The following is a 17,354-nucleotide window of genomic DNA, read 5'->3' as shown; positions in this document are numbered from 1 at the left end:
TGGCACTCCGGAAAGAATTGAATCAGATAATGGGACCCATTTTAAAAATTCCCTTGTAACCACTTGGGCCAAAAATCATGGCATTGAGTGGATTTACCATATTCCCTATCATGCACCAGCTTCTGGTAAGATTGAACGATTCAATGGGTTATTGAAAACTATGTTGAAAGCAATGGGTGGCGGAACGTATAAAAATTGGGAGAACCATTTAGCAGAAGCCACCTGGTTGGTCAACACTCGAGGATCTAGTAATCGTAATGGTCCTAACCAATCCAGCTCCCTACGTACCGTGGAGGGAGATAAGGTTCCTGTAGTACACATAAAGAGTGTGTTGGGAAAAACAGTTTGGGTCCTTCCAGCGTCTGGAAAGGGCAAACCTCTCCGGGGTACTGTCTTTGCCCAGGGACCTGGGTGCACATGGTGGGTGATGGACAAAAATGGGAATGTTCAATGTGTACCACAAGGGAATTTGATGTTGGGGGAGTGCAGCCAATGATTTTCCTGTAGATATATAGGTAGAGTCTCAGAAAATATTTCAATTAGGTTACAGAATAGTTCAATTAGGTATAGGACTTAAGATAGAGTGGATTAATGTTAAGGAAACACTTTTTCTCTATATACCTTAATTAGGCATTCTGTAAGCAAGTTTTCCATCTGGACTCTATATCCTGCACTGGCCATGCATGTGTAGAGCACACATGGAAAGAAGTATAAGTCAAAAGGAAATCTGCTGTGGTGGCTGGGAAAGGATGAGTGCACCTTGATGTGGGGGACGCCCTACTAGCGCCGCCTTTCCCCTCTACCGCTGACATGTTTTCCTTTTTCTGGCAGTTTTGCCATTTTCTCAAAATTAATAAGTAGTAAATTAGGTTATAGAGTTTTGTTCTCAACTTAGGGATTTGTATGGAATAAATATAGATTGTTGAGAAAAAAATAAGGTTGCTGATTATTCACAATTATACATATGAGTGTGTAAGTATGTATAAATATAATGTAATGATGTAGAATAAGGGGTGGAATGTCATGGTTTAATAATTTTGTAATTTTTGCTATCAGTATTCCACATCATAACATCATATAAAGCATGAATAATTTTACTGAATCTGCAACTTATCAGAAGAAGACTACATCTCCCAGGGAACAACACGATGGGTCATGGGACCTGGACTCTATATTAACTCTGTCGCAGAACAGACTGACGTCTTTCGAGTTCTGGCGTTCAGGGGAGTGTGTGGGAGCCTTCAGCCGTTCGCCTAGATTCACAGTAGGCCTCTCGGTTACGGGACTCATTCTCTCTCCTATTTTGCTTGATTCGTTAGCTCAATTTCAATTATATTGTATTATATTGTGTTATCCTGTATTTCGATATAGTATTTAGTAAATAAGTGTGCCTCCTTAGATCGTTGCCGCTGTTTTTTCTTTTCCTAATTAACTTTTCCTTTCGGCCTAGGGCCCCTCTGGGGCCTACGGCCCCCTGTCACGGACGCAGGTGGATTTTTAGTTCAAACCGTGACACAGGGGATTGTTCCTTCAGGATATTTTCACTAGAAGAACCTCATTTTTGAAGACAGAATTATTTCTGTCAAAAACACCATCCTTGATTTGCCCTGGGGAAAATGACTGCATATAGTGAGAGTAGGAGGAGGTGAAAGGAGAGCCCTATCAGGAGGGCCTACTGCTAACTGTTTTACTTGATAACAGTGTTGATAACAAAAAGTTTGGTAGCATATGATCTCCCTTGTCCCCACCTCCTGTCTAATCTACCTGGTTAGTACCTCTGTAGGTATTACTGCACTCAAGGTCAATGTGCTCTGTGAAAATCTGCTGAATCACCGCAGGCTTGAATGCGGGCCAGGACATTCTTCTGCTATTCCACAGGGGTTGTATGAACTGTAGCCAAATAATTGAGTTGTTACAGTACAGGGCTTGTTCCTTTTGGTGCTCCTCACAGATGATGACGGACAGCACAGATTTGTTGCTTATCTCCTTTCAATGGACCTAAATACAGGTGGGAGGAATTGCTCACCAAGCACTGGAGCTACATCCAATATGCAAACCAAAGTCAGCAGTACGCACACTAAATCATGAGTACAGCTTTTCTATATTGTGGGAACAGCTCTTTGCATAGGTTAAGCAGATATAAGCTGAAGGACAGATGCTTGCATACATGTAAGCTCAAGAACAGAGTGCAGAGGAGGCTGTGGAGCTCGTTGTCAAGTGAAGGTAAGAATGTAGAATAGATGTCCTGTTGTTGAAGATAAGACAGCAAAACAGATGCCTCAGCCCAGTGGGAACTTATGTGGACTAATCCCATAAAATTAACAGGGAGAACGTATCCAACAGCCACCGGAGATGTTAATTCTGCCCTTGTCCTTGGAATGTAATGAATACGTACAGACTATGCCTTTAGATATGTAGTCACACCCTCTCTAGGTGTGCATGTACGGTGGGAGCAATCCCAAACACACCCAGCGCTGTCATAAATGGAATAGCTGCTTGACATAACTCATTGTCACATCACGATACTTTGTAGGTTTTCTCAGTTTCAACACAAAAGGTCAATTTCTGGCATGTGTGACGGCATCTGATTTTTAAGTACTTCTCACTTCAGGAGAACCATCCAAGTGAAAAAGCTAACGGAAATCTGATAGATAAAACTTAATAAATTAATAGAATATTCAACACTGGTGCTGCTGCTGGCCACCAGCTTGTTTGCATAAGGGGACTTCCTTTAAAATAAAAAGACTGATATAGGTAATAATTGGTTTACATAGATAATGCTGATTTCCTGACCAAGAGTACTAATGTTTTGCACCATCAAACCTTGCAAATTCCTCTCCCATAAAATCTGTCAGAATTAATCTGGCTTGGGTTGTAGATACACTCAAAATTCCAAGGCTGTCTTTAAAATGTAAGGGAAATTGGTGCCTGCACGAACTGCATTGTGTTGTGGTATTCATAGGAGGAGGAGGGGACGGAGGGAACTGAGCCTCAGCTGTGACTAAGGAGACCTGCAAGGATATGCCCGGCCCTGCCTTGTTGCAGATACAAAGGACTCATCTGGTGCTTTGTATAATTCAAAGCAACTGAATACTTCTTGCTCTTTCTGAGCTGTCACTGCATGCGTTCAGCACACCTGAAAAGCCCAACTCACACATTCTATCCTGAGTTCCACCCTCAAAATCCGGCTGGGTAGGTATGTAACAAGTGATCTTTTAAACTCAGGGGTATGTTTACACAAGATAGCCTTGCATTTACCAATAACACAGCTCCAGGGTGTTATCTGAGCACTGTTGCTTTTGGAGCTTTCCGTACATTCACATCTCAAAACACTCCTTTCAAGTACATCCCCTGCTTTGAGATTATTTTATTCACATTCCCTCATTTGCTCTCTTTCTGCCTCCTGCTCAGCTCGCAGTTACAGTTTGTGTCTACTTGGCAACAAAGAGTCTTACTGTGAGTACAGAAACACCCATCCCCAAGGAAGATCATTATGTTGGCTGGTATCTGCAACGAGCTCATGAGGAACAGCCTCTGCTCTGCAGCAGAACTCAACCCAGTTAACAGATGCCCCAAACCTCTGCTCAGCTGACAGCTTGCCATGGGGATTCAGACACCTCAGTCTCCTTCTGCAAAGTTCTCCTTTCACATGAATAGGTGCTTGATAACAAAGACTTGATGAAGTCACAATCAGACTAGAGCTGCTTGTTGTCTAATTAAGACCTGAACAGAAATCATGCATTTAGGTAAGCATCTAATTACAGCTACATTATACGCACAAACACAAAAGATCATGAACTATGCACTACTTTTCAGTCCAGTAAGGGTTTGCCTTGTACTACACACAGTGAAAGTGCTCCCAAACAGCCTATTGTTCAGAATTACTTCATTCCCTGGTGCTCCAGAAATACATGATGGTCTCATGTCCTCTCCACCTGAGGACACAACTGCACTCATGGCCCTCACAGCATGGACCACCACCAGACAAGCACTCCAACATCCAGCGCATGGATACAGGCTGGAAGATGCAGAAAGAGCAAACTTCCCTGACCTCCCCCAAGGCACAGGGACAGCTGAGAAAAATCACTGCTTGCCAGTGCCAGCAAAGGAACACCCCGCTACCAGCCTGTACTTGTTCATCACTGCTCCCTCAGGGACAGCTGCTGCCTCGGGCCTCAGCTACACCCACCAGAGCGACTGCTACAGCTGTGAACACTGTCTTTTTGGTTCTCTTTTTTGTGTGTGTGGGTGTGTGTTTTGTTCAAAACAATTCTATTACCGGCCTTCCATCAAGAAGCACACAAGCACATTTACAGGCGTATACATAGTCTGCTGCCTGAACTTAAACGCTTCTCCTCATCGCACACGGACCGGCAGCACCACCCTCGCTCTCGGCCACTCAGAGCTCCGGGACGGCCAGCGAGTTCCCGGCCCCAGCCCGGCGGATCGCACCCGGGGACGGAACCCCCATTCGGGCCGCCCCCCTCTGCTCTGCCCTGTCCCAGTCCAGCGCGCTCCCCCACAACCCCTACCACCTCCGGAGCCGCCGATACCGTCGATTGCTCTCCCTGTGCCGACGTCGCAGCGCAGCTCCAGGCCCGCCCCGGAGTCCCGTGTCGGCTGTGGGCGGCCCCGGGGCGGGGGAGAAGCTGCCCGTGAGAAGCTGAAATGGCCTTGGCTTGGCGGAAGCGCTGCTCGGCGATCTGCTCAGCGTCAGCGAGATATCAACATGGTTTTCATCTAAAATCCAGAGCACGGGGCTGTGGCAGCCCCTGGAAAGTGGCTTAGCTAAAAGCAGGTGGTGTCAGCAGGAGTTTTAGTGTCTGTTGCTGGCCCAGCTTCACACTGGCAGTGCTACAACAACCACATCTTTTTGCTTTCTCCTGCTGCATTTACATATGCAAGTGATGTACTGAACGCATATTTACATACTCAACTTCCTTGCTGGCCTCTCAGTAGCACAGCTGGATTTCAGGGACTGTTATGCACAGCTCAAATCTGAGTTCAGTATCAGCTGGCAGCACTCAACACATGGCTGTGCATGTCAGGGCCCTGCTAGTGCCTGATGCCATCCAGAGTCCCCCTTCCTCCAACTATAACAGCTGCTCAACTCTACAGCTGGCTTCAAGCATTCCTCTTTCAATCCAGTGCTCATGGTGGCCACAGCCGTGTTTGTTAAAGGAGATACTGGTGAAGTGGCCAAGAAAAGAGGCTGAAATGCTGTGGACAAAACAGAAGTGCAGTAGGAACCTGATCCCAGTGTAAACCAAGCTGAGCAACAGCTCAGTTCAGAGCAAAGCTGAACTCAAACACTGCATCTCCCTGCAGTTCTGCCAAGCTCATTCCAGGATGGGTGCATTGTCTGCTGCTCAGGCTGAGCTCCTCCATATTCCAGCAGAGCTTGGGAACACCACTAACAGAACAAGGGAGCACTCGGGTGGGTACACAGCAGCAAGAAGTCACTGAACGTACATCGTAATGTCAACTTTATTTCTGGAAAAGTCTACGTTTTTAAGACAACATGTTAAATTTGAGACAACAGAGTTAACCCTTGCCAGTGTATAAATGAAACTACTGAAATTAAACTAATTTCATTAATTTCACTTTGCTTCTCAGGAAACACCACAGACAATGGAATGGAGTTACAGTGCAGGTAGGTTGCTGCTCATTCGAAAATTGCCAGCAGGGCTGGGATTTCTTTTTCCTGTAGAGGTGGTTTCTTCGGGCTGCCAGGCTGCAGGAATTTCTTGATGTTGGGAATATTGCTCACTCTTGCTTTGAAACTCTACAGAACAAAAAAGAACACAGCACTGTACTTAAGACCAATGGTGACTCTCAGAGTAACAGTGCATTGGATGACGTGAACCTGGTGGCTGGTTCCTCGTGGCTGCATTTTAGGGGCATTTCTCTTCAGAGTGTTTAAAATGATGCAGAACTCAGACACATCAAAAGTTGGTTTGCAGATGATCCTAAGTTAGGAGGAACTGCTGACTCCCTCTGAGGTGGGGAGACTTTGCAGAGAGATCTCTCAAAAACTGTAAGGCTGGCTGTCACACACCGCACTGAGTTTAACATGAGTGCTGGATTCTGCACCTGGTATGCAGCGACCTTGAATTTAAGTACAGACTGGGAGTAGAGAGGCTGGAGAGCAGCCCTGAGAATAGGGATCTGTGATTCTGCTGGATGACAAGTTGGACATGGAGCCAGCAGTGTGTCCTGGCAGCCCAAAGGACCAACACACCCTGGGGGGGTCCAGCACTGCCACTGGGAGAGGGGAGGGGGTGTCCTGCTCTGCTCTGTGCTGTGCGGCCTCACCTCCAGCACTGTGTGCAGGTTTGGCTGCCACAATGTAAAGACATGAAACTGTTACAGTGTACGCAGGGGACTACACAGATGCCAAAGGATATATATGTCAAGAGATACAAGGAGCAGCTTATGTCCCTTGGTTTGCTCAGCACAGAGCAGAGGAGCTGAAGGGAGACTTCATGGCAGCTGCAGCTTGTCACAGGGAGTGGAGGGCAGCGCTGAGCTCTGCTCTGTGACAGTGACAGGCCCCAAGGGAACAGCATGGGGCTGTGCCAGGGGAGGGGCAGCTGGGGGTCAGGGACCGATTCTGCACCAGATGGCATTGGGCCTGAGTTCAAGGTGCCTTTGGACAGTGCTCTCAGACACCGAGTTTGAATTCTGGGAAGTCCTATGTGGAGCCAGGAGCTGCATTCAATTGTCCTTATGAGTCTCTTCCAACTCAAGATATTATAGGATTTTAAGAATCTATGCTTCAACCCACTATGCCTTTCAGTACCTGGCCGCTGAGGTGACAGAAGGCCACCATAACCACCAGTATGGTCAATACCACTTAGAGTATTTGACTTTATTTTATTTTCCTACCCTCCCAACCCCATATTTTCTCAACCAGTTTAAATCAGGGGTTCTGATTTGGTTTATATCCCTTAAACCGTCTATGCAATTACCTGCAAGAGAGGAAACTTTGCAAGTGTATCAGGCTTGAACTCTTCCAGCACTAAAATGGTTTCCAGTAAATTCACATCTGCTCTGCTCAGCTTGTTGCCAACAAGAAAGTCTTGTCCGTGGTCTTTCAAAACCTAAAAACATGGAACAGGGACCAGAAGCAGATGTGATTGGTTTGTCACTTAACATGGTATCTTCAAAGTAAGGTCATCCACTGCAAGGATTTCTCGCCAAAGAAATGCAATAAAAACACCTGTAGTACTATCACCCTGCTTCCAGCTCAGCCACCTTCCTGTTTTTCTTTTTCTTATTTAATGACAGGAGGACCTGCAGTCCTTCTCCTGTATGTATGCAGCAATTCTTCTAACACACGTTTGGTCAGAAGGATCTGTACTTCAGGAAGAGGCTTTGTGTAAAAGCCAGTGCTATTGTCTGAAACAACATACAGACTGAAACATGGAGCTCTGTGGAACTCAGTGCATCCTGGGTTGTTGCAGCTCTGCCTGTCTCTGAGACTTGCAGTGTCTTCTGTCTCCAGCCTCATCTCACTCCACCACAATCAAAGCATTTACATTTAAATTTTTTCCTGTCTTTTCTTCTGAATTATAGATTGTGTATACCATGATTGGAATTTCTGGAAAACAGTATTAATTAAGCTACTAAATCTTTGTTCTGTACCTTCTCAAAGACTGGTAAGTATCTGTTCATGGCCTTGTCGAAAATACTTGCAAGATTTTTCTCCTTTTCATTAGCAGGTTTGAAGTCATGGTACATGATTAACTCATTCAGATCTGCCAGTCCTTCCACATACATGTCAATTCTGAAAGGAACAGATCCAGTTGGTCAAGTCAAATATAGGAGGTCTGAATAGCACAACAGGCACAAGCTGGAACCCATCAGTAAATGGCTCTATCTGTTTTTTCACCAGGGCACATCTTCTCTGCATTTAAAACTTTTCAAACACAAATAAAGAATTGGCATACATGTCATACAATTCCTAACAAATACCTTGAAACGTCTGACTTCTACTGAATAACATACTGAATAGCCTTTAAGATTCTACAGGTAGAACCTGAGGACTTCGGCCTCTTCTCCCTGGCAACAAACAAGACCCGAGGAAATGGCCACAAGTTGTATCAGAGGAGGTTTAGATTAGACATAAGGAAAAACTTTCTCTCTCAGACAGTGGTCAGGCACTGGAATGGCTGCCTAGGGAGGTAGTGATGTCACTGTTCCTGGCAATGTTAAAGAGATGTCTGGATGAGGAGCAATGATATCTGGTTTAGTGGCTTGTAGTAGCAGTGCTAATGGGAGGATGGTTGGACTGGATGATCTTGTAGGTCCTTTCCTGAAGAGTGAGCAAAGCCTCAAAATGGTGGTAAGGTAACACTTTGCTATAGAAAGGGAAAGGGGAACTTCACAGAAACCAAGACAAAGGGTAACTGTAGATAGTTTACATTTAAAAGGGCAGGGAAAAGGGGAATTACAGACACTTAGTCAAAAGAAAACCAGAGAAGAGGGCAATAAAGATAAGAAGAAACTGTCCAGAGACCTCTGACAAGAAGAAGGATTAGATACCCCCGGGCAAGACGATGCTTACGTCGGAGAATGGTACCAGCAGATAACACCAAGAAGAAAACAGAAGAAGAATTTCACCCCAAAACAACGGCAAGGGTCGCGGGGAATGGGGTCAGGGGGAATGAGGGAATGGGGTTGCGGGGAACGGGGCCATAGGGAATGTAATGAATATGTAATCAAACTGAGGAGGAGACTATTGATTATGTATTAGCTTAACCTATATCTGTAACACACTTTTCTCCTTACGGTGTGCAAGTTTGGTGGAGCTATCCCCCTTGCACCCGGCGCTGCGCAACGCTGGAATAAACATACCTGCTTTATAACCCATCTCTGGATTATAGAGTTTGATTCCGCAAGTCATTCCAACCTTGTGATTCTATGATTCTATGATTATTTTTTTTTCCCTCCAATAAAGCACTGATCTCTGACTTTCAAAAAATCCCTTCCACCTTTCCTCCTGTCTTATCTACTTATCTATTACTACTGTACACATCACCTGCACTCAGGGTCAACACACACTACAAGAAAACTCCCCGAATAAATGTCTTGCAAGTCTAAATTTGACAAGAGATATTCTTGTGTCATCAGAAGAGTAGCACCAGCTATGAGCTAACAAACAAAGGTAGTACTGGTACAGTACAGGGCTCTCTCCTTCAGGTCTTTCCCGTAGAGATTGTATTTCCCTGCTATGTAGTTGAGGATGGCTCTGGTCTGCACCAACTTCATCCCATCAATCTCCACCATGGGTATTTGCTGGAACAGCAGGGATCCACCTGGGGAAGAAGAAGACAAGGAAATGCTCAGCCTGTGAATGAAGATCATCCATGGGGATATGGGAAAATAACCATCAATCTTATTCTTCATTTGTGACACCGATCCCCACTCTCCTAATAAAGTACTGAAAAAGTACTTTGGACACCTAGACTACTGTTAAAAATTGTGTTCATGCTTAGTGTTAACATAATCATTAATACTGAACTTTGTGACTCCTACATTGACTTTACATTGACTGAATATCGCTTGGTGTTTCACGTGATTACTGCAAGAGCTAAAGCCCTCTTGACATGAGGCTGTAGTTGTGTCCAGTTCTGGGCTCCCCAGTACAAAAAAGACAGGGATCTCTTGGAAAGAGTCCAGCGGAGGGCCACTAAAATGGTGAAGGGCCTGGAGCATCTCCCCTATGAGGAGAGACTTAGGGAACTGGGTCTGTTTAGCCTTGAGAAAAGAAGGCTGAGAGGGGACTTGATCCATGTTTATAAATACCTGAGGTGTGGGAGCCATAGTGGTGGGCTGGTCTCTTTTCAGTAGTGTGTGGGGACAGGACTAGGGGTAATGGGATGAAAGTACAGCATAGGAAGTTCCACACGAATGTGCGGAAGAACTTCTTTATAGTGAGGGTGACGGAGCACTGGAACAGGCTGCCCAGGGAGGTGGTGGAGTCTCCTTCTCTGGAGATATTCAAGACCCGCCTGGACGCCTACCTGTGTGACATGGTGTAGGGAACCTGCTTTGGCAGGGGGGTTGGACTTGATGATCTCTAGAGGTCCCTTCCAACCCCTACAATTCTATGATTCTGTGATTCTGTGTAAATCCCTTCCTGAAGGAGATCAGCATTGCAAAGGCCACTCTGAATTCAGATATCTTTGAAAAGCCAAGCAATGAGCACAGTTGTGTAATTTTGTTCAGAAGAAATGTGAGTAACCAGGCTCACTGCAATGGAATCTAAAGAGAGCAAGGTGAGCCACTGCACGGAAAACAGGAGCACAACACAAGTACAGCTTAAACTCAGAGATCGACAATACTGGCTTCACACAGATTATCAAATAACATCTTTGTGGGCAGCCTAAAGTATGAATGAATTTCACTGTGATCTGACTGGAAGGAATGTACAAACTTGGGGCAACCAGCAAAGGGTTACTGCTGATACAGAGAAGGTGCCATCTGGACACTAGGAAACACTGTTAACTGTGAGGGTGATGCAGGGCTGGCAGTGCTTGCCCAGAGCCTGTGGGCTCTCCTTGGAGATCTTCAAAAGCCACTTGGATTTGGTCCTGGGGACCTACTCTAGGTGTCCTTCCTTGAGTAGGGGACGGACCTGAGGGACCTCAAGGTGATGATTACTGTGTGCATGTCTGTGATTCCATCTGTAACATCCAGTCTATGTTATCTTTCATGAAACATAATTCCTCTCATGTTCCAGGACAAACAGTTCAAATGATCATTATTGTCTGATTATTAAACAGGGAAGGAAACTTACCAGCCCTTAGCTTTTGGAGATCTTCCTTTGTTTCTACAAATTTTTCTTCAAACTGCAGGGGATACAAAAGACAAATTGTGTTCTGACTGCATGTTTTAATTTCTGCTTGTCACAAGACAACAAGGCCCCAAAACACAATGCTGATGGGAATTTTGTTTCAGGAACACCAAATCAGGTTTTGAAGAATTAGTTTGCCTTTTCCATATTGTCTCCTTGTCCCTCTCACATTACATTCTTAGATCCTCAGGGCAAGGTACTAAGGTTGCTCCATAAGTACTGCCTGCCACCCTTTTTTTGGGGGGGGGTTCATGGAAACTAAAATAAATATGAACAACAGAGTAGCACCATTTGGTGGACCAGATTATCCCCAAGAAAACACCATTAGCTATGAGCTTTCCTCAGCGATGAACAAGAACCTACATGCCTTGTTAGTAAAAACAGGCATGGCCATCTGGAAGGTGGCTTGTGTAACACACTGCTGTCAAAAAATGCTGAAACTCCTTGCCATGTTCACACCCACTGTTTAGCCTGCATAACTGTTCAGAAAACACTGATTAGTGTCAATGGCTGCCATTTTTTATGCATGAGGAATTCAATTCCATACCTTTTTTTTTCATATGCATGATCATGCCAGCTGCCATTGTGTCAGACAGCCCCTCTGCTGCCATTTCATTGCTGCAACAATAACACGTAATGAAATTCTGCCAGGAAGGTTCAGCCTCTACTGCCACATCACCAAAATCCACCTCTGTCATCATGAGCCAATGTAATAAAAAAGGGAGCATTACTTTCCAAGAAGTCCTTCTATTCTGTCATAGGCATAATTTATATACTATTCTGTAAACTGAAAGCAAACTAGAGGCCATCAGGAGTTGAGGTGCTCAACTCCTCTGACTAGAGAATAAGAAGACAAGTTCTGATGCTGTGGTGTCAAATGATTTCTTGCACTAGCCACAAGGGAGATGGATGTAGAATGCTAACAGTGGGACTGACATACAACGCTTGGAAGAGAAACAGCAACTCGGCATCATTTATTTGGTGATGGGTGAGCAATGCATTAAATGCAGAATCAGAAATTACTGGTATGTCCATTATTAATAATGAATACTATAAATGAGTATTTGTCACATGCTATCAGTAGAACAACCATAGACAAACCTCAACTCCAGCAGCTGCTAGTAGCCACTTCACTGGTTCCATTCGGCCTCGGACACTGACATAGTGCAGAACTGGCTTCCCAGACATCTTTCCACGTATCTGATTTCCTGCTATCCAGAACAGAAAAGAACTCTCATAAACCAAAGAGGAACAGAATGCAGTTCATGAATCTGCAGCTGTTTCACAAGCACCACTCAAACAAGTCTTCTTTTAAACCAATGACTGATGATGCAGGGCTGACATCGTATCACCAGAGGGGACAAGAGTGGGAATGTGTTGGAAAGCGGTACTGTATTTCACACGTGCAGTTTAGTTAAGCACATCCGTGTACTGACAGCAAGTGGCCCATTTCAGAGACCATGCAAAGCAAAGACCAGTTCCAGCCCAAAGTGTTCTGCTCTGACAGAAAGTCTGGCTGTGCACAAAACACTGAGTAAACTTAGCAATTACTGTAGTTTCTGTGCTAGACTTTAAGGTGCATTATAATGAGACAGGAAGAATTTCCCTGCCATCCTTGGACACATAGAATAGAATAGAATCAAAGACTCATTAAAGTCAGAAAAGACCTCTAAGATCATAATCTACAATTGTGTAGCCATCCCCACCATGCCCTCTGGTGCTATATAACCCTTGTCTTGAAGGCCTCCAGGGACTGTGACTGCAACACTTCCCAAGAAAGCCTGGTCTAATTTCTCACTGTTATGGCTGAGAATAAATACTTCCTAATGCCAGAACCTCCTTTTCTAACCTGAACCTCCTCTTGTGCAACTTGAGGCTAGTACCTTGCCCCATAGGTAGTTACGGGTGAGAAAAGGCCAGCACCCACCACTCAACTACCTCCTTTCATGTTCAAGGCGATAAGGTCTCCCCTGAGCCTCCTCTTCCTCAGATTACACAACTGCAGCTCCCTCAGCTGCTCCTCACAACACTTGTGCTCCACACCCTTCACAGCTTCACTGGAGTTATCTGGATGCACTTTAGGGCCTCAGTGTCTTCATTGCTGGAAGAGGCCCAAATCTGAACACTGCATTCAATTAACTCCATTCAGCAGCACTCTCTGGGCTAAGGCAGCCAGCCAGTTTTTTACCCAGCACGTGTATGCCTGTCAAAGCAATGGGTTGCCAGCTTCGCCAGGAGAATACTGAGAGACAGGGTCAGAACCTTCATTAAAGTCCATGTAGACCATATCCACAGCCTTTTCACATCTACCTGGCACGTCACTTGGTAATAGGAGCGCAGGTAGGACAAGGAGTACATTCCTTACATGAACCCTTGCAGTTCATGCCTGAATCCCTGGTTGTCCAACCCAAGCCATCTGACTGCACTCAAGACAAGCTCTCTGTGACCTTCCCTGACACAGAAGCCAGGCAGACAGGACTACAGTTTGCTGGATCATCTTTCCAGTCTTTCTAATAGAGGAGTGTCACTCTAGGAAGCCTGCACTTCTGGGACATCCTTTGTTGACCAGGACTACTGAGAAATGATGGAAAGCAGCCTGACAAGCTGTTCCACTAACTCCCTCGGTACCCTCATGTGGATCCCATCTGGCTCCATATACTTGAGACAGTGCAGGGGGAACAGCAGATTGCTCAATGTTTCCTCCTGAATTCTGGGGGTTTTATGCTGCTCTCCATCTTTGTCTTCCAGCTCATGGGGCTGGGTACCAAGTCCATAACTGGTCTGACTTTGAAGACAGACTTAAAGAAGGCATTAAGATCCTCAGACTTTTTCTCATCCTCACTCGTAATGTTGCCTGTTGCATCCAGTAAAGGATGGAAATTCCTCCTTTACCAAGCAGAGAACTGCCTTTTTCCCCTGGAGTCTCAGCAAAAATTCCCTGCTCAGACAGACCATCCTTCTTCCCCACTAACTCATCTTATGGCACAGGGGACACTTTGTTCCCGTGACTCTAGGATTTCCTTTTTGAGCAATGTCCAGCCTTCCTGGGTCTCTCTGCTCCTCACTCCCTTATGGGTAAAGATTGGGGGGAAGGAAAATCACTTGACCTTATCATTCCCAGCGTTCACAGCAGACCCCATTCTTCTCCTTTCTTTAGGCCAGTATCCAATTTGTTTCTGGTAACATCCTGCAGGTAGTCACCACAGACAGAGCCAAAGTGAAATACCTGCTCAGTTCTACTCCAGCTCATGCAGGGATTCAAATCAATAATTGTCTCCAGGCACGTGGGCTTCTGCCCCATTCAGAACCAGGGCACAGCAAACACAGTGAAGGCATAGGCAGTGCCCAGCAAATGGCTACAACTAAACAAATCTCCCTTGTAAGTAGCTTGCCACTGTCTCCAAAATAGGAACCATTTCACACTTCTGAGATCTAAACTGATTTTTCTTCAATCTGCATACATGCAAAGCAGATGACAATTACTCATCTGATGCACAAAATCCTCTGAGAAATTAATGCACTTGTAGGTATTTAATTCACAAAATCCATCCACTGACTTTAGTATCAAGTACACTAATTCCCTTTGCATACCCAAAAGCCAAAACACTTACCTTGCACAGACTGGAACTCGCTCTGAGCTCTCAGCAGCTTTGCCCTGAGGTTATGGAGCTTTTAGCTCCTCCTACACAGCAAATTGCAGGCACTTCTCTGCCGTTGGGTAATGCTACTTCTTAATTAAAACATCTAGTTTTAATCACTTATTACTTACAAGAAGGGAATTCCTAACTGATGCTGACAGTGCACATAGATAACACTTATGAGAGGTCACTAGCATTTCAGACAACCACGCCAGCACTACGTTTTATACTTCCCATTTTCACTGTATGGCAACTTGCTACTTAGCAAGAATCACAGCAGTCAAAAACCTTCCATGGTTTAAGAAAAAAACACCATGATACTAATCCAATTTCAATTAAAACATTTCATGATTCTGTAGTTTTGTACCTCTTTGCACACCTATCATCAACTATTTCAGTTGGAATCCCTGATTGGCCACCTTTCTTTCCCTTCTTTTAGAGGCAGGGGATGGTCCTTCAGGATATTTTCGCTAGAAGAACCTCATTTTTGAAGACAGAAGTGTTTATTTCTTTCTGACAAAGACACTGCCCTGGTTTTGCCCTGGGGAAAACGACTACTGATATTGAGAGTAGGAGGAGATAGAAGGAGAGCCAGTTGCTGTTTTATTTGATAACTGTGTTGATCACAAAGAGGTCAGTATCACACAATCTCCCTTGCCCCCACCTCCTGTCTAATCTACATCGTTAGTGCCCTTGTAGGCAACATGTGCACCCAAGGTCAATGTTCTCTGAAAAAATCTGCTGAATCACTCCAGGCTTGAATGCGGGCCAGGATATTCTTCTGCTATTACATGGAGGGAGTATGAACTGAAGTCAAATAAATGAGTTGTTAAGATAGATATAGGTAATAATTGGTTATCATATACGATGCTGATTCCCTGACCAAGTGTAGCAATGTTTTGCATCATCAAACCTTGCGAGCTTTCCCATAGAATGAGTCAGTATTACTTTGGCTTGGGTTGGAGCTACACTCAAAATTCCAAGGCAGACTTTAAAATGTAAGGGAATTTGATGCCTGCACAAACTGCATTGTGTTATAGTACTGACAGGAGGAGGAGAGGATGGAGGGATGGGAGCTTCAGCTGTGACTAAGGAGAGCAGCCTTGTTGCAGATATAAAGGAAACATCTGTGCTTTGTATAATTCAAAGCAACTGGATACTTCTTGCTCTTTCTGAGCTGTCACTGCATGCGTTCAGCACACCTGAAAAGCCCAATTCACACATTCATTCCCATTACACAGTTCTCCTGAGTTCCACCCACAAAATCCGGCTGGGCGGGTATGTAACAAGTGATCTTTTAAACTCAGGGGTATGTTTACACAAGTAGCCTTGCAGTTATCAGTAAGGTAGCTCCAGGGTGTTATCTGATGACTGTTGCTTTTAGAGCTCTCTGCATATTCACACCACAACACGCTCCTCTGAAGCACATCCCCTGCTTTGAGATTTTCTTCACATTCCCTCATTTTCTCCCTTTCTGTCTCCTGCTCAGCTCGTAGTTACAGTTTGTGTCTTCTTGGCAACAAAGAGTCTTACTGTGAGTACAGAAACACCCATCTCCAAGGAAAACCATTATGTTGGATGGTATCTGCAACGTGCTCTATGTGGAACAGACACTGCTTTGCAACAGAACTCAACCCAGTTAACACGTGCTCCAAACCTCTGCTCAGCTGACAGCTTGCCATGGGGATTCACAGACACCTCAGTCTCCTTCTGTAAAGTTCTCCTTTCATATAAATAGGTGCTTGATAACAAAGACTTGATGAAGTTGCAATCAGACTACAGCTGCCTGATGCCTAAGACCTGAACAGAAATCAATGCTCCAGAAATACATGATGGTCTCATGTCCTCTTTGCCTGAGGACACAACTGCACTCAGGGCCCGCACAGCCTGGACCAGCGCTGACAAGCATTCCAACATCCAGTGTGTGGATACAGGCTGCGAGATGCACTACAGGGGCAGGCCAGCTTAAGCAGAAAGAGCAAACTTCCCTGACCTCCCCCAAGGCACAGGGACAGCTGGGAAAAATCACTGCTTGCCAGTGTCAGCAAAGGAACACCCGGCTACCAGCCTGTGCTTGTCCATCACTGCTCCCTCAGGGACTGGAAAGGCCTGAAGCTTTGGGGCAGGAGAGGAAAAGCAGAGACCTCCCAGCAATGGCACTGCTGAGGGACCCAGCTCTGGGCTTTGGGCTGAACACCTCCTGTGCTGTCACTGTGCTGAAGGGATTCTGCTACCGCTCTGCAACACACGCTCCTTGGAAATGTCGACTCACATTCGAGTAGCAAACTTGGACCTTTCCTGAGCAGCACAGCTGGGCCTGAAATCACAAACCACTCACAGCTGCTGCCTTGGGCCTCAGCTGCACCCACCAGTGACTGATACAGCTGTGAGCACTGTCTTTTCAGTTATTTTGTGTGTGTGTGTGTGTGTGTGTGTTGTTCAAAACAATTCTACTACCAGCCTTCCAGCATGAAGCACATAAGCAAACTCATGTACTCAGTCCGCTGCCTGCACTTAAACGCTCCTCCACACTGCACGCAGACCTGCAGGCAGCCCGGGGCGATGCTCTGCTCCCCGCACACACACCCGCTCAGGCAGAAGGACCTTAGAACAGACCCTGCTGCATCCAGCCCGTTCTTGGGGCTGCAGTTGCTTACCAGAGGGCGGCTTCCACTCGGATTCGGGCCAAAAGTTCTATTCTTCAACCAGCCGAGCTGGAAAAGGCTCCAGGAAGAGTGTAAGAGCAAATCACCGCCCAACACAGCACATCAGCGCCACAACCGGTGGCTCAACGCCAACCCAGCCGTACCGCCGGCAGAACCCACCCCGACACAGACCAACCCCGCTCCGCTTCC

At 45.6% G+C, this 17,354-nt stretch overlaps 2 protein-coding genes across 13 annotated transcripts in view; both read right to left on the bottom strand.

Moving 5' to 3' along the window:
- LOC107312132 (glutathione S-transferase-like) overlaps positions 1-14,516 on the bottom strand; it is a 27,957-nt gene extending 13,441 nt beyond the window's left edge. For 2 of the 8 annotated variants that reach the window (XM_085543878.1, XM_085543880.1), the window contains exon 1: positions 4,533-4,594. The gene's annotated coding sequence lies outside the window, so the exon portion shown is untranslated. Of the gene's footprint in view, positions 1-4,532; positions 4,595-14,472 lie in introns of those variants that run through there. The other 6 variants (XM_085543881.1, XM_085543879.1, XM_085543882.1 and 3 more) reach the window with 4 other exon arrangements.
- On the bottom strand, positions 5,470-17,354 carry LOC107312129 (glutathione S-transferase-like). Of its 5 annotated transcripts, none has more exons than XM_015859266.3 (7): positions 17,157-17,354; positions 11,963-12,072; positions 10,805-10,856; positions 9,188-9,320; positions 7,648-7,789; positions 6,972-7,103; positions 5,470-5,785 (listed from the first exon to the last, which is right to left on the bottom strand). In XM_015859266.3, the coding sequence occupies exons 2-7, from the start codon at positions 12,047-12,049 to the stop codon at positions 5,666-5,668; spliced, it is 666 nt and encodes a 221-aa protein (XP_015714752.2). In that variant the 5' UTR covers positions 12,050-12,072; positions 17,157-17,354; the 3' UTR covers positions 5,470-5,665. The 5 variants fall into 5 exon arrangements, with proteins under 5 accessions (XP_015714752.2, XP_015714753.2, XP_015714754.2 ...); XM_015859267.3 differs by having other exon boundaries at positions 11,963-12,069; XM_015859268.3 differs by lacking the exon at positions 17,157-17,354 and adding an exon at positions 14,473-14,611.

This window comes from Coturnix japonica, chromosome 3, assembly GCF_054131305.1.
Source record: "Coturnix japonica strain WE chromosome 3, WE-NBRP24, whole genome shotgun sequence".
NCBI lineage: Eukaryota > Metazoa > Chordata > Aves > Galliformes > Phasianidae > Coturnix > Coturnix japonica.
This window is presented reverse-complemented; position numbering and strand designations above follow the sequence as displayed.

Coding starts and splice junctions, on each gene's coding strand:
- LOC107312129 (XM_015859266.3), bottom strand. CDS start 12,049: ATGTCTGGGAAGCCAGTTCTGCACTATGTCAGTGTCCGAGGCCGAATG. Junction 7,790..9,187: donor GACCTGAAGGAGAGAGCCCT/GTACTGTACCAG, acceptor TGTTCCTTTCAG/AATTGACATGTATGTGGAAG. Junction 7,104..7,647: donor ACTTACCAGTCTTTGAGAAG/GTACAGAACAAA, acceptor CCATGTTTTTAG/GTTTTGAAAGACCACGGACA.